This window comes from Arvicanthis niloticus, chromosome 30 (genome assembly GCF_011762505.2).
Source record: "Arvicanthis niloticus isolate mArvNil1 chromosome 30, mArvNil1.pat.X, whole genome shotgun sequence".
In the NCBI taxonomy this organism is placed as follows: domain Eukaryota; kingdom Metazoa; phylum Chordata; class Mammalia; order Rodentia; family Muridae; genus Arvicanthis; species Arvicanthis niloticus.
Genome location: NC_133438.1, coordinates 7,407,680 through 7,423,609, shown reverse-complemented (window position 1 = coordinate 7,423,609; position 15,930 = coordinate 7,407,680). Strand labels below are relative to the sequence as shown.

Below are 15,930 nucleotides of genomic sequence, written 5' to 3'. Positions count from 1 at the left end.
TTCTTTGTTTCTTTCTTTGTTTCTTTGTTTCTTTCTTTCTTTCTTCTTTCTTTCTTTCTTTCTTTCTTTCTTTCTTTCTTTCTTTCTTTCTTTAGTTCTTTCTTCAGCAATAGTCTTTCTCTGTAGTTCAGGCTGGTTTCTAACTTTTCTTCATTCCCCTGCTTCACTACCCCCTACTCCCTACCCCTAGCTCTGCAAGCCCTGTTATTACTAGGATAAGCCACCACTCCCAGATGTTATCAGCAAATCACAATGAATCCAGTGACTACCAAGCATGGTCTATTGGCTACTTGTTCTTCCAGTTGAGGGACTGTTGAGCTAGGTCCTCAGAACAGTTTCTAGCTGCAATCCGAGAACCCTTCTCCTGGGAAGTTGAGGCACACAAGTGTAGCTCTGTGAGTACATACCCCTCGCTCTAAGTCAGTTGAATGGAGATTTTCTGGGATGCAGCAATTGAGAATCAAGGTGTGTGTGTGTGTGTGTGTGTGTAGGGACATGTGCTAGAGAGATGATTTAGCAGTTGGGGATGTGTAATTTTTGGTTTTTTGAGACAGGGTTTCTCTGTGTAGTCCTGGCTGTCCTGGAATTCACTCTGTAGACCAGGCTGGCCTCGAACTCAGAAATCTGCCTGCCTTTGCCTGCCAAGTGCTGGGATTAAAGGCGTGCCACCACCGCCCGGCTGAGTAATATTGTTTCAGAGGACTTCTACAAGCAGCCCAAACTAAATGTAAGCTTGCTACAATCTATCTGCTTGGCCTCCTGAGTCATTGATATTACAGGCAACTCATCCAGCTCCCTCCCTTTCTGTTCCTAAACTGGGATTTGTTTGTAAGAAGTAGTTTGATAGCTATCTCGCACCCACAAAGTGGAAAGTCAAATAGCAATAGACTTCAGCTAAGAGCCTGTCACCCCAACACTTGGAAATTAAAGGTGGAAGGGTCAGGAGTTCAAGTCTAGCCTCAGCTACATAGTCGGTTCCAAGCCAGACAACAAACTAAAAAGTTGACGTATGGCTGACATGGAGCAGTTGGTTGAATCAATAAAGTTTGGTTGAGACGGCTCAGTCAGTGAAGGTGCTTGCTACTGAGCTTGCCAACCTGACTTCATTCCCCAGGACGCACACAGCGACCTTCATAGTGTCCTATGATCTTCATTCACACGTGCACCAAGGCAGAGGACCCACTTTGGTTGACAACCACATACAACTCCGACTTCAAGAGATCCGAGGCTTTCTGGCTCATTAGACATAATGTGGTACATATACAGGCAAACGCACATAAAATAAAAGTGAATGTTTTCATTTTTTTAAGTTAAAAGTAGCGAAGTCTTTAATGGCATTTGTCTACCACATAAACTCTGCATCTATTCACCTTAAGACTCCTTGCAGCCAGGCAGTGGTGGCGCACGCCTTTAATCCCAGCACTTGGGAGGCAGAGGCAGGCGGATTTCTGAGTTCAAAGCCAGCCTGGTCTACAGAGTGAGTTCCAGGGCAGCCAGGACTACACAGAGAAACCAAAATAATAATAATAATAATAATAATAATAATAATAATAATAATAATAATAAACATTTTTAAAAGACTCCTTGCCATATATCAACATTAAATACCATTTCTGGCTGGGGATGATATCAAATGCCTTTTTTTTTTTTTTTTTTTTTGGTTTTTCGAGACAGGGTTTCTCTGTGTAGCCCTGGCTGTCCTGGAGCTCACTCTGTAGACCAGGCTGGCCTCAAACTCAGAAATCTGCCTGCCTCTGCCTCCCAAGTGCTGGGATTAAAGGCGTGCGCCACCACCGCCTGACTCATTTGATATCAAATGCCTTAATCCCAGTATCTCTGTGAGTTTAAGGCCAGCCTGATCTATATAGTTAGCTCCAGGACAGCCAAGATTATGTAGAAAGACCCCCATTTCAAAAATGTATATAATATAATACATATAATATTGTATGTTATATGTTATATATTACAAGGAGGAGAGAGATACACACACACACACACACACACACACACACACACACACATATATATATATATATTTTTTTAATATGCTATTTCTATTCTACATGCTTGCAGTTGGGATATTGCTTATGTGCAGCTAGTACATCCTAATCGGTACAAGGCTCATAGCTCACCTTTTCTTGGTGCATCGGAAGAAACATCCAAAAGGCATGCTGATTGACTCTCAAGGGAGCATAGACCATTATTCTGAGTGACTGCAAGAGACATTTGGGAGGTCAGCTAGTAATCAATGCATTATATTATATTATATTATATTATATTTTTTAAATTGCTGGACAGCATCAAATGCAAGGCCTTGAGCATCCTGGGCAAGCACTCTACCACTGAGCTACACTTCCAGTCCTGATATTCATTGTTGTTACATCAAAGTGTGGCTTTGTAGCTCTTGCTCACCCATGCTAGAGTATCCAGCACTCACCTCATTGTGTTGTGTTAGAGATGGTACAGGGGAGAGCAACCCATGTAAGACAAGTAATGTGATTCCACACACTCGGTGATGAGAGATAGGCCTGAAGTCAAGCAATGAGGAAGTGGAATTGTATCTGGGGTAAGATGTTTTTGGAGGTAGCTAGGAAAGAATTCTCTTTAATATGCATAAATATACATACAAATAAATATATACAGAGAGAGAAGAAAGAAAGGGAGAGAGACAGAGACAGAGAGAGAGAGAGAGAGGAAGAGAGAGAGAGAGAGAATTTCAGCACTTAGAAGGCAGTGGCAGAAAGACCAGAATGTTAAATCATCCTTTGTTCCAAAGGGCCTTCGTGGCCAGCCTGGAGCACTGAAGAGTCTTGAAGGCCACCTCATCTCCCACCCCCACTCCATACAGACAAAATATACACAAAGAAATAAATATAACAGAAATGTACATAGGAAATCTTTTATATACATAAAATAAACTTTTCTTCATATACAGACATGTAATTTAATTTTTTAAAAATGAGACAGGGTTCCATTATATGATGTTGGCTGGGCTAGAGCTAGTTATGTAGACCAGACTAACCTTGAACTCAGAGAGATCCACTTGCCCCTTTCCCTGAGGGCTGGGATTAAAGGTGGGTGCCATCACACCCTGCAGCTTGGAGATATATATGTGTGTGTCTTCTGATCAGGCTGATAATATATATCCCCTCATCATATATATTCTTGTGGGCATGAGGTATGCATACCATAAGGAGTGTGTGAAAGTCAGAGGACAAGCCTGGGAATCAACTCTTTCTCTTTACTATTCGGGTTCTGGGGATGAAACTACAGTGATCAGATTTGGTGGTAGACGTCACCTGATCCACTGAGGCATCTCACCAGCCTATGTGTTTGGTTTTTAAGGCATGTGCCATCACTATGTGCCCTAAGAATATATATATATATATATATATATATATATATATATATATATATATATATATTTAAAAGGTTGTGTGTGCCAGTTACCTTGTTTTTTTTTGTTTGTTTGTTTGTTTGTTTGTTTGTTTTTTTGGTCTTTTTGTTATTTTGTCTGTTTTGTCTTTTTTTTTTTTTTCAGAGCTGAGGACCAAACCCAGGGCCTTGCGCTTGCTAGGCAAGCGCTCTACCACTGAGCTAAATCCCCAACCACAAGAATATATTTTTTAAGTGGAAGTCTATGACTACAAAGCTCTGTCTGTCTGTCTGTCTGTCTGTCTGTCTGTCTATATCTATCCTTCCTTCCATCATTCATCCATGTACCTGGACTTTTGAGATACATTCTTACTATGTAGCCCAAGCTGACCTTCAGCTTTCAGCAGTCCACCCCTCTACCCTGCTCCTGTTTAAGCTTCTCAAAGTGCTGGGATTATAGGTGTGTGCTACCATACCCAGCCTGATCAACAAGTGGTCTAATGAAATGAATAGACGGTTTACAAAAGAATAACCACAAATGGCCAATTATTTTTTTTATAAGTGTTAAACTTCCCTAGTCATCAGGCATATTAAAACTATTTTTAGTGACTTGTTTTTATGTGCATTTGTGTTTTGCCCATGTGTGCGTCTGTGCAAGGGTGTCTGATGCCCTGGAACTGGTGCTACAGATAGCTGTGAGCTTCCATGTGGGTATTGGGAATTGAACCCAGGTCCTCTGGAAAAGCAGCTGGTGCTCTTAGTCTCTGAGCCATCTTCCCAGCTTCAGTGTTTTGAGATACCACTTTACCGCAGTTAGAACGACACTCATCAATAACTCTGACGACAAATGATGGAGAAGATGGGGAAAGAGGCATCCTTATTCACTGCTGGAGGGAGTGCAAATCGATAAATCCATTGTGGGAATCATTTGAGATGTTCCTGAAAACATTAAAAGTAGAATTACCATGAAGCCAGCTTTTCTGCTCCTGGGCATATGCCCTGAGAAGTCCATATCCTTCCATGGAGATATTTGCATTCTATGTTTATTGCTGCTCTATTTACTATTGCAAGGCAATGGAGCCAATCTAGATGTCCACCAACAGATAAATGGCTACTGAAAATCTGGCATGTGTATATAACATAAAATTTTATTCAGTTCTAAAGAAAAATGAAATAATGAAAGTTTCAAGAAAATGGATTTTTTTTTCCCTTTGGTTTTTCAGCAGGGGGTTTTCTGTGTAGCCCTGGCTGTCCTGGAACTCACTCTGTAGACCAGGCTGGCCTCAAACTCAGAAATCTGCCTGCCTCTGCCTCCCAAGTGCTGGGATTAAAGGTGTGTGCCACCACTGCCTGGTTGGAAAATGGATTTAGAATGTAAAATATTAATTGGTTTATTTAGATTTAATTTATTTAGATATCAGAAAGAAAAAATTTCATGTTCTCCCTCGTATCTGGGTCCTAGCCCACAATGTGTGTGTGTGTGTGTGTGTGTGTGTGTGTGTGTGTGTGTATGTGTGTGTGTGTGTGTGTGTGTGTGTGTAAAGAGCTGTAAGTATGAGCACAGTGTAACATTTAAAGTCTCAGAGACCCAAAGAGGTCAATATTAGATGATGCAGAAGGACAGAATGCAGGCAAAAGGGCTCACAACTCAAGAAGAAGAAGAGACAAAACTCATTGTTTTTCTAGTTTCAATTCTGCCAGTGTTTTCTTTTTTGTGGTGGATAAATCCATTAGAATATAATAGATCGATGAAGTGTAAAGCCTTCAGCAAAGCTCCAAGCTTTACAGTGGTCATTCTAACTATATACAATGTTACTGAGATGTAGCGAGTTTAAGGGCTGGGCAAGTGTTTGAGTGGCTTCTTTAACCCATCTGTGTGTGTTTCTTTGTGGGTTCATTACAGTAGAGTGGTTTTCTAATAAGGATATTGTTTCCCTCTGCAGGGATGCTACTTGTCAGCCCAGCACAGCTGTTTCAGCTCATCAGTTATGAATCACTAGGCTTTTCAGATATAACTGTAGAGCTGGGCACACTGGCTCACCCTTGTAATTGTAGCACTCAGGAGGCTATAGCAGGAGGTTCCTCATGAGTTTCAAGCTTGCCTAGACTACGGAATGAGACCCTGCCTCAAAACAAACAAGAGCTGAAGAGATGATGTTGCCACAGTTAACCTGTCACCTTTCAAGAGGTTTGCTTCTCAGATCCCACACTGGATGGCTTACAACTGCATGTAACTCCAACTCCAGGGGATTCACCCTTTTCTGGCCTTTGTATGAACCAACATACTGACCCCCGACTCCATGCACACATGGATACACATAATTTTTTTAAAAAATTTTTTTAAAAATGATTTTAGGATGGAGAGATGGCCCAGTGGTTAAGAGTACTAACTAGCAGAGGTCCTGAGTTCAATTCCTAGCAACCACATGGTGGCTCACAACCATCTGTAATGGGATCTGATAACCCCTTCTGGTCTGTCTGAAGACAGCTACAGTGTACTCATATAAACAAAATAAATAAATCTTTTTTTTAAAAAATGAACTCAACACTCAGTGCTGTTTAATAAAAAATAATAATAACTTGTTGTGGTGACTCATAGTTATTATCCTAGCCCTCAGGAAGCAACGGGAACACAGGTGTGAGGCCAACCTAGGCTACATCATAAGAATGTATCTCAAAAGTCCAGATACATGAATGGATGATGGAAAGAAAGATAGACAGACCAGACATATAGAGATAGATAGATAGATAGATAGATAGATAGATAGATAGATAGATAGAGCTTTATAGTAACTGTTTTTCATTTTTAAAAAATTATTCTTAGGGCACATGATGATGGCACATGCTTTTAATCCCAGAACTCAGGAGGCACAGACAAGTGGATCTCTGAGTTCAAATCCAGCCTGGTCCACGAAGCGAATTCCAGGATGGCCAAGGCTACACAGATAAACTCAGTCTCCGAAAACAAGATAAACAAAACCAGTTATTATTTATGTGTATGTGTGTGAGGCAGTATGAGTTTACATGCACCACACACATACAGGTATCCAAAGATGCCAGACAATGTTGAATCCCCTGGAAGTAGAGCTGTCCTCTGACTCCACAAACAGGCTTTGGCACCCAAGTGCCTGCACTCATTTACATGTGCCATGCATACCCTATCAGCAATAAATAAAAATATTTCTAAAAGACATCAAAGTTTGGCTGGAGAGGTGGCAGCAGTTAAGAACACTGGCTGTTCTTCCAGCGGTCTCGAGTTCAATCCCACCACCTATAAAGGAATCTGATGCCCTCTTCTGGCTTGCACGTGTATATGCAGCAGAGCACTCATCTATTAAATCGAAGGTGTTTTGTTTTGTTTTGTTTTGTTTTGTTTTGTTTTGTTTTGTTTTGTTTTTAAAGAGACGGGGGTCTCCCTATGTTGCCCAGGGTGGAGTGCAGTGACTATTCACAGGCACGATCCCACTACTGATCAGCATGGGACTTTTGACCTGCTCCGTTTCCCACCTGGGCCGGTTTACCCCTCCTTAGGCAACCTGGTGTTCCCCCACCCCACCCCCCACCCCCCACCCCGCGCCCGGGAGATCACCATATTGATGCCTAACTTAGTGCGGATACTCTATCTGCACAGCGCACTACCGCCCAGAACTCCTGGACTCAAGCAATCCTCCTGTCTCAGCCTTCCGAGTAGCTGGGACTACAGGTGTGTGCCACAGCGCTGGCATGTTTTTTTTTCAAAAAGATATTGAAGAGGAAAATTCCACCAGATTTCTCCCCTCCTGAAAAAAAAAAAAGGTCATAGACCGCTTAGGCACCCCTCCCCTCTAGAAGGCTAATTAACATTCCTCAGACCACAGGGGTTGGGGACTGACCTGCGGGTGGGGAGGGGGAGCACATGGACAATGGACCGTTGGCCACACACAGACAAGGGAGGTCCTTGCCATCTCATTCCTAAAAACCAATCAATTAAAACAGTCACTGTTCTGCCGATCACATTGGGCCTAATGACCGCTACCCCTAGAGACTGTAAAAATGTCTGCTGAACTAGCTTCGCGGGGTTGCCTCTCCTTTGGGGATTCAGGATGGCCCCAGCATGCTGGAACATTAAAAATTCCTCTTGCACTTTGTAGCAATCTCTCATCAGCATGGTTCTCTCAAGGGGTCTCCGGTAAACTAAGGCTCTTACAATATCAAAGTAGGAAGAGGACTATTTGGGAGAGGAAGGGGTCAACAGGAGTGAGAGGGAGGTGGAGTAATGAGGGGTGTTGGGATTAACATTATGTACACATATGAGAATACCTGGGTTAGGGTCAGAGACATGGTCAAGCCTGGTGACTTGACTTTGATCCCTGGGACCCACATGGTAGAAGGAGACAATGGACTTTTGCAAATTCTCTCTCTCTCTCTCTCTCTCTCTCTCTCTCTCTCTCTCTCTCTCTCTCACACACACACACACACACACACACACACACACACACACACACAGCCCTTAAAAAGGGGGGGGGGGGTTGTAGATAAAAGATTGCATGGAAAAAGACCACTGGGCTGAAATTTGAATCCAGCTCACAATTGTAAAGCTAAGAAAATGGGTGTATTCCAGGCTGGGCCCTCCCTCCCCGTCCTTACCCCTCACCAGGTCTTCTCCCTGTCCTCGCTCCCACAGGTCCTTCCTGTGAATCCTCTCAAAGGTGCTGAGAGCCAGAAGCCAAGCCTCCCTTGTCCCCATATGGGCCACCATCAGCTGGGCCATTTCCAGAGGACCAGCCATCTCCATTCGTCCCCAGGGGATCTTGTCCTGGCCCAGTTCCTCTGCAATCCCCAGGTATAATTTGAATTTCTTCAGGTCCCCAGCCTCGAGTTCTTCCAGGTAGGTAGACAGTCGATGGAGGCCATCCTTAGCTGTAGCCGGCAACATGGGGGACGAAGTAATGGGGCCAGATGCTCCAACCTTTCTTTAAAAGGACAATAGACACTGTAGCACACTGCCAAGGCCTCATTGGCAGGCAAAAGGGAATGAGTGGTAAAGGAATGAGATTGAGACAGAGGCAAAATCTTTCGAGAAATCACGCTCTCGAACCCTTTGCTTCTCTGCTACCTGTTCCTCTCAACAATAGTGTTTGCTTTGAAGATGGGGAAGCTGGGATGATGTAATCCACCATGCACTTGACTGTAAGCATAGCACACGTTGAGCAAGCTTCTGCTGTTTTCCCAGCCCCCTTGACAAAACAACCACTCTCTTCTGTCTTTCCACATCTCCTTCTAACTTAGAAACGTGTGTGAAGACAGCCTTGGCCTCTTCCAGGAATATCCATGGAGGCTGGGGAGGTGGCTCGGTGGGAAGAGTGCTTGCCTATACCAGTGAAGTCCTGGGTTCTGTCTCACCACTGCATGGAGAAGGTGTGGTGGTATACTCTCCTATAAGGCCAACAGTTCTGAGGCGGAGGAGGGAGGACCAGAAGTTCAAGGACATACCTGGTTAAATAGTGAGTTTAAACCCAATTTGGTATGTGTGAGGTTTTGAGAGATGGCATGGTCGCTCATGTCTTCAATCCCAGCACTTGAGAGGCAGAAGCAGGTGATCTCTGTGACGCTAAGGCTAGCCTGATCTACATAGTGAATCCAGTTCAGCCAATGATACCTAGTGAGACTCTGCTTTCATTTGTTTGTTTTTCTTTTGTTTGTTTGTTTGTTTGTTTTTTGTTTTTTTTCGAGACAGGGTTTCTCTGTGTAGTCCTGGCTATCCTGGAACTCACTCTGTAGACCAGGCTGGCCTCGAACTCAGAAATCCACCCGCCTCTGCCTCCCAAGTGCTGGGATTAAAGGCGTGCTCCTGTTTTTCTTTTTCAAGACAGGGTTTCTATCTGTGTAGCCCTGATTGTCCTGCAATTTACAGTCTAGACCAAGCTGGCTTGAAACTCAGAGATTCTCCCACTTTTGTGTGGCACCACTGCAGAGTTGAGACTCTTCCTTAAAACAAAATAAACAGGACAAAACAAAACAAAAGGGGCTGTGGAGATGGCTCAGTGGTTAAGAGTGCTGAATCCTCTTTCAGACGACCAGGGTTCAATTCCCAACAACAACAAGGCAGGTTACAACTGTCTGTGACACTCTCACACAGACATATATGCAGGTAAAGCACCAATGTGCATACACACACACACACACACACACACACACACACATACACACACAATTTAAATGGGTGTGGAGGCACATTCCTGTAACCCCAGTAGGAGAGTTGCAAATTCAAAACTAGCCTGAACAACATAATGAGATCCTGTTTCAAAAAAAAGAAAATAAAGCAAAACTCCCTATAGCTGGAAAGATGGCTGAATAGGGGAAGAGCTTTCTGCTTAAGCATGAGGACCTAAGTTCCAATTCCCAGAGCTGAATGAACCTGGAGATGCAAGAGGTAAATCTGAAGGCCAGGGAGTCTGATAGCACAGCGGCAAACAAAAGACCTTGTCCCAAGCAAGATGGAAGGCAAGGAGTGACACCTGGTATTGTCCTCTGCACGTACTGCTGGTTAATTTTATGTCAGCTCTACACAGGTTAGAGTCATCTGAGAGGAGGGAACACCAATTGAAAAAAAAATGCCTCCAAATGTTAGGAGCCGCAGTGAGCGTGACAACATTCACCATTACAAGATGGCGCGGGCATCCTGTTCTCCCACAAGTAAACAACTAACTGTGCAGGTGCAAAAGGCAAAAGCTCGCCAAAGTCACTGCCCATCCCCGGGGCGTAATATGGGGTGATGAGTGAACAGCCAATCAGAAGTGAACACGCCACTCTAGGGTACATACAGCAGTGCCTTTCCCGGGCTTTGGGTCTTTCCGCTTCTGCTGATACAAGAATAAAGCCTCGTTGTAGTAACTACCCGAACACTGCCTCACGCGTCTCTTTCACGGGAGAAGGGGACTCGAAAAGGGGCGCGGAACATCCAAAAGATTGGGCTGTAAAAAAGCTTGTAGAGCACTGTCTTAATTAGTGATTGATGGGAGGGCCTAGCTCATTGTGGGTGGTGCCGTCCCTGGGTTAGTGGTCCTGGGTTCTGTAAGAAAGCAAGCTGAGCAAGCCATGGGAGCAAGCCAGTAGTAAGCACCCCTCCATGGCCTCAGCATCAACTTCTGCCTTCAGGCTTGAGACAGGGTTTCTCTGTGTTACAGCTCTAGGTGTCCTAGAACTGGATTTGTAGGCCAGGATAGCCTCAAACTCAGAAATACTCCTGCCCCTGCCCCTTGAGGGCTGGGATTAAAGGCGTGTGCAACCACACTCAGCTTCCCTATAATTAATCTTTTTAAATAAAAAAATAACCCATTAATAGAGGGTTAGAGTTTCACAGCAGCCCTCTGAGGCTCTCTCTGGCTGTTTGTTCGTCTTTTGAAACAGAGTCTCATATAATGGGACCTGGCCTTAAACTCACTATGTAACGCAGATGACCTTGAACTTCTAATTTTCCAACTGGGTTTATAGGTGGGCAACAGCAGAACAGGTTTATCCAGTGCTGGGAGCCCATCTCAAAGCTTTGCACATGTTGGGGCAATCGCTCTCCCAACTGATCCGATTGCACAACCTACTCTCAGCCATTGCTCTCCAGCTCTCCCATGCATCAACTGAATCCAACTTCCAAGACCACACTCTAGGCTTCTCTGTATTCTAAATTCGTGTGTGACAGTTTATTCGTGTTTATTTCGGGACTCCCTCAACAGTAGAAAGCTCACCCCCCCCCCATTCTTTCTCTTGCTTCTACCTTGTCCCTCCTGATTGTCAAAGCATTTGGAGCTGAGACTGCTTTTGAAGCAGTCAAGTTCAGGGAATGATCTAGAAGCCTGAGACCCTGTTTGGTTTTGGTCATGCACCCCCTATCCTGTAATAACATACTTCCTTTACCTGTAGATACTATGTATACTCAGCCTTCCCCCAATCAGTGCGCTTTTTCACCCTTAGGCTCCCTGTCCCCAAGCCTGCACTAGGTTGTGCCAATATTGTCCCTTTGAACAATAGTATACTTTCTCTGACCCCAAACAGTCAAATTTAGATAGTGTCTAGTTAATTGCAACCCTGGTGTTCTTTAATAGGAAGAAGAGGGATGTTGATATGGCCTGAACTGGGTTTTTGGGTGCGTGTGCTACTGCTGTGTCCTCAAGTGCACTCTCAGGGAAAATTGTCTGTTTACTATCTTATGCCTATGCAGGATTGGGCATGCATATGATTAAAAGCAGGTGCATTACAGAAAGGGATCCATGCAGTAGAAGACGTATTATGACTAGAGTAATGGCTTATCTGTTAAGAGTAAAGACCTGCCGGGCGGTCTTTACTCTTTTACTTTTTACTTTTTTTTTTTTTCCAGAGTGGAAAGGAGCCGGGCGGTGGTGGCGCACGCCTCTAATCCCAGCACTTGGGAGGCTGAGTTCCAGGACAGCCAGGGCTACACAGAGAAACCCTGTCTCGAAAAACCAAAAAAAAAAAAAAAAAAAAAAAAAAAAGTAAAGACCTGGGTTGCAACATCTGGTGACTTACAACCACCTGTAACTCCAGCTCCAAAGGATCTGATGCCCTCTTCAGGTCTGTCAGGGTACTGCTTGTGCACACGCACATGTGTGTGTGTGTGTGTGTGTGTGTGTGCGCGTGCACGCTCACACACACAATCAAAATGTTTAAATAAAATAAGAAGTAAATGATTATATGACTTATCTATCACTCATAACAGAGAAACCCTTTTACTATGGTGCTTCTTCTGTTGAACAGTATGAAAGGGAAGCCCACACACTAGTTAGGGCACTGGAGCACTGTTCTTCACACAGCCTCTGTCAATCTTGACAATTTCTGTCCCTTATATGAGCCCTTCTTTTCTTTGTTTATGTTTTATTCATTGTTTTGTTTGCTCATTTTTGAGATAGGATCTTTTTTCATTTGTTTGTTTGAGACAGGAATTCTATGTGTAATCTTAGCTGTCCCGGAACTCATTCTGAGGTCAGGCTGGCCCAAAACTCAGAGATTTGCCTGCCTCTGCCTCCTGAATGCTGGGATCAAAGGTGTGTGCCACCACCACCTGGCTTTATTTTCAATTCTTGGGAACCTGAAAACATGCAACCCAGACCCTGGTCATGTGGTAACACTATTCCAATCCTAGGAATTCTCAGTGAGACAGGTGTCAGAACTATTTCCCAGAAGTCTCTGAGTTCAGAAAGACTTTGAAGCTGGGAATGACAGCACATCTGGAAGCCCAGCACTTGGGAAGTAGAGACCAGAGAATTAAGAGCTCAAAGTCATTCTGGCCTACTTAGAGTTCCAAGTCAGCTTTGGGCTACATGAGATCCTGTGTCAGCTATGCATTATATGACTGATTCAGGACTTCCAGAAGACATGTAAAATAAATCTTACACTGTAAATATCTTAACAGTGTAGGGAAACTACCTTCGTAGGTCAGATCACAGCTAGACAAGATAGGGGTGAGATGCTGCTGGGCTGCCTGGTGGGTCCCAGGGTCAGCTGGAAGCTACCAGAAGATTCGGGTGATAAGTCATCAGAAAACAAGTCAGGGCTGGGATATAGCTTAGTATCAAAATAGTTTCCTGGTATATACACAGGCACAAAAACCAAATTGCACAACAAAAACCTTGCCATTACAACTCCAGGATTATCAGTTGGCAGTCAAATGGCCAGAAAATGGGACTTGCTCCTAATGTGAACATGGAGAAACTTAGGCTCAGAGGAAGGTCCAGAGAGTAAGATATTCTAGAGCAGATAAACTGAAGTTAGCTGAATGTGGTGGTACATGCCTGGAATCCCAGAGTCTTCAGCAGAAACATTTCACACCCTTAGCTCCAAAGCTGAGAATTGTTAGCATGAAAAGGTCAAACTTCAGTCCAGCCTGAACTACAGTTTAAAACCTTATCTCAAAAAACACAAGGCAGGCTCAAGAGATGGCTCAGAGGTTAAGAACACTGGCTGCTCTTCCAGAGTAACTGGTTCAATTCCCAGTTCCCATATGGCAGCTCACAACTGTCTGTAACTCCAGTTCTAAGGGATCTGATACCCTCCCTCACACAAACATGAATGCAGACAAAACATCAATGTTTATAAAATAAAATATGAATACTTTCAAAATTAAAAAAGAAAGAGGGCTGGAGAAATGTCTCATCGATTAAGAGCACTGCTCTTTCAGAGGTCCTGGGTTCAAGTCCCAGCGACCATAACCATTTGTAATTGATTTGGATTTGATGCCATCTTCTGGTGTGTCTGAAGTCAGTGTCAGTGTACTCACATACATCAAACAAATCTTAAAGAAAGAGAGAGAGAGAAAGAGAGAGAGAGAGAGAGAGAAAGGGAAGGAAGGAAGAAGAAAGAAAGAGAGAGAAAAGAAAGAAAGAACAAGAGAGAGAGAGAGAGAAAGAGAGAGAGAGAGGGAGGGAGAGAGAGAGAGAGAGAAAGAAGAGCAGGGCTGGAGAGCTGGCTCAGCAGTTAAAAGCAGTTACTGTTTTTGGAGAGGATCTGGATTTTGTTCTAAACACACACATTGAGCATTTCACAACAACCTGTAACAACACCCTCTTCTGGCCTCTGTAGGCACTGCATGTATGTGGTGCTCATATAGACAGTGGGTAAACTCGCCCTTTGCCCTGTTCCTGCACTTGCAGAGGACTGGAGTTTAATTCCCAGCACCCATGATGAGGGTTGGCTCACAACTGCTTATAACTCCAGTTCTGAGGGAACTGATACCCCCATCCAGCCTATGAGTGCACCCAAATACACACACACACACACACACACACACACACACACACACACACACACACACAAACACTGGAACTGATCAGGCTGGCTTCTGCATCCCAAGTGCTGGGATTAAGGTGTGTGCTACCACTACCTGGCCCTAAAAATAAAAATCTTAAGAAAACAAAAGGGTTGTAGCTGTTAGCATCTCCTCAGCTGGTAGAGTACTGGCCTAGCATGCACAAAATACACAAAGCTCTGCGTTTAATCCCTAGCATCACGTGAACCAGGTGAATCTCAGGAATCTGAGGTGGAAGCTCAGGCTTCAGAATCTCAAGGTCATCCTCAGCCTCACAATAAGTAAATGCCAGTCTAACCAGGCCTACTTGAGACCAAGGGCTGAGAGTGAAGTTTAGTGGTACAGCCCTTGTTTAGCATGTGTAAGGTCCTAGGTTTGAAATTTAGATCTAGCCAGGCTGTGGTAGTGGTTTCCTTTAGTCCCAGCTCTCTGGAAGCAGAGACAGGTGATCTGTGAGTTCAAGGCCAGCCTAGGCTACATAGTGTAACTCTGTCTTGGGGAGTATGGGGAAGAAGAAAAACAAAAACAAAAACAAAACAACCCCTTGATCTGTTTGTCTCCAACATCTTTTGGTCCTTATCAGCTGGGATGGTGTACACCCAGCAGGCTAATTCTGTAAATTCAAAAGATGGATAAACTGAGGCCCAAAGAGTTCATCAACTGAAGACAATCATACAACCCCCAAACTGTTGATTGTTGCCCAGGGCCTCACCCTTCCCAGTCACCCATCTCTGTGGGAGGCTGAGCACAGAGGTTGAGAAACTTCCTGTGAGCTGTGTGTGTACTCACTCTCTGACCACAGGGGCTGTCAGGAAGCCTAGCATCCTGGCCATCCCCTTCCCCACTGCCTCCAGGGCTTTTGGTACAAGCAGAATACACTCCCACCCTAAGTCTCCACCATCTTGTCCTAATAAATTGGGAGAGCTCAGCCTCTGTGCTGATATCAAAAGGTGACATCAGGACACAGTGTATAGCAGTGGAGAAAATTTAACATGCTCCTAACTTCTCAGGCAAGACTCCTCCATCTGCGGTATGGTTCTCCAGAAACACATAAGCAATGGGAGAGATAAGCAGAAATGACGGAAGCAAGCAAGCAAGATACATGATAAGCCTAGAAGGTAGATAGAAACCACGCTTGGTGGCACAGGCTGTAATCCCAGCGCTTGGGAGGTAGAGGCAGGATGTCTTCGTTTTCTTTAGTGCTGATGTGATAAAGAACTGGCCATATGCATTCACACACAAATGTACACACCATGCAAACACAGACAAACCTACCACCACCACACACAAACAGATTCACACAAGTGTGCACACACATGCAAACACATATGTACAAGCCTACCACCACAGAGGTACACACGTGCACAGAGAGGATGCACACAGGTGCACACACACATGCAAACATACATATACAACAAGAAAGCCCACTACCACACAGACCCCATACACAGGTGCACAAATATACACAACCATGCAAACTCTTCTCCCACCACAGATGCACATAACCATGCACATAACCATGCAAATGAACTTATACAAGCTCACCATGACACACATAGACGCTTACACAGATGCACAAATATACACACCCAGGTAAAAACACATATACAAGCCCACCACACACATTCACACACAATGCTGGCAAGATAAAGGGTACTTGCCACCGACTTTGCATACCAAAGTTCCATCTCTGAGACCCACTTAGTAGAAGAAAACTGACTCCTGAAAGTTGTTCTCTAGCCTCCATAAGTGCGCCACAG

At 44.2% G+C, this 15,930-nt stretch overlaps 1 protein-coding gene across 1 annotated transcript in view; it reads right to left on the bottom strand.

The window, feature by feature from the left end:
- Nlrp12 (NLR family pyrin domain containing 12) overlaps window positions 1–10,317 on the bottom strand; it is a 30,349-nt gene extending 20,032 nt beyond the window's left edge. The window contains exons 1-2 of the mRNA XM_076927830.1: window positions 8,002–10,317; window positions 2,133–2,213 (exon numbers count right to left, since the gene is read on the bottom strand). Coding sequence (XP_076783945.1) covers window positions 2,133–2,213; window positions 8,002–8,290 — 370 coding nt within the window. The 5' untranslated portion in view covers window positions 8,291–10,317. The remainder of the gene's footprint in view (window positions 1–2,132; window positions 2,214–8,001) is intronic.
- Window positions 10,318–15,930: the final 5,613 nt, after the last annotated feature.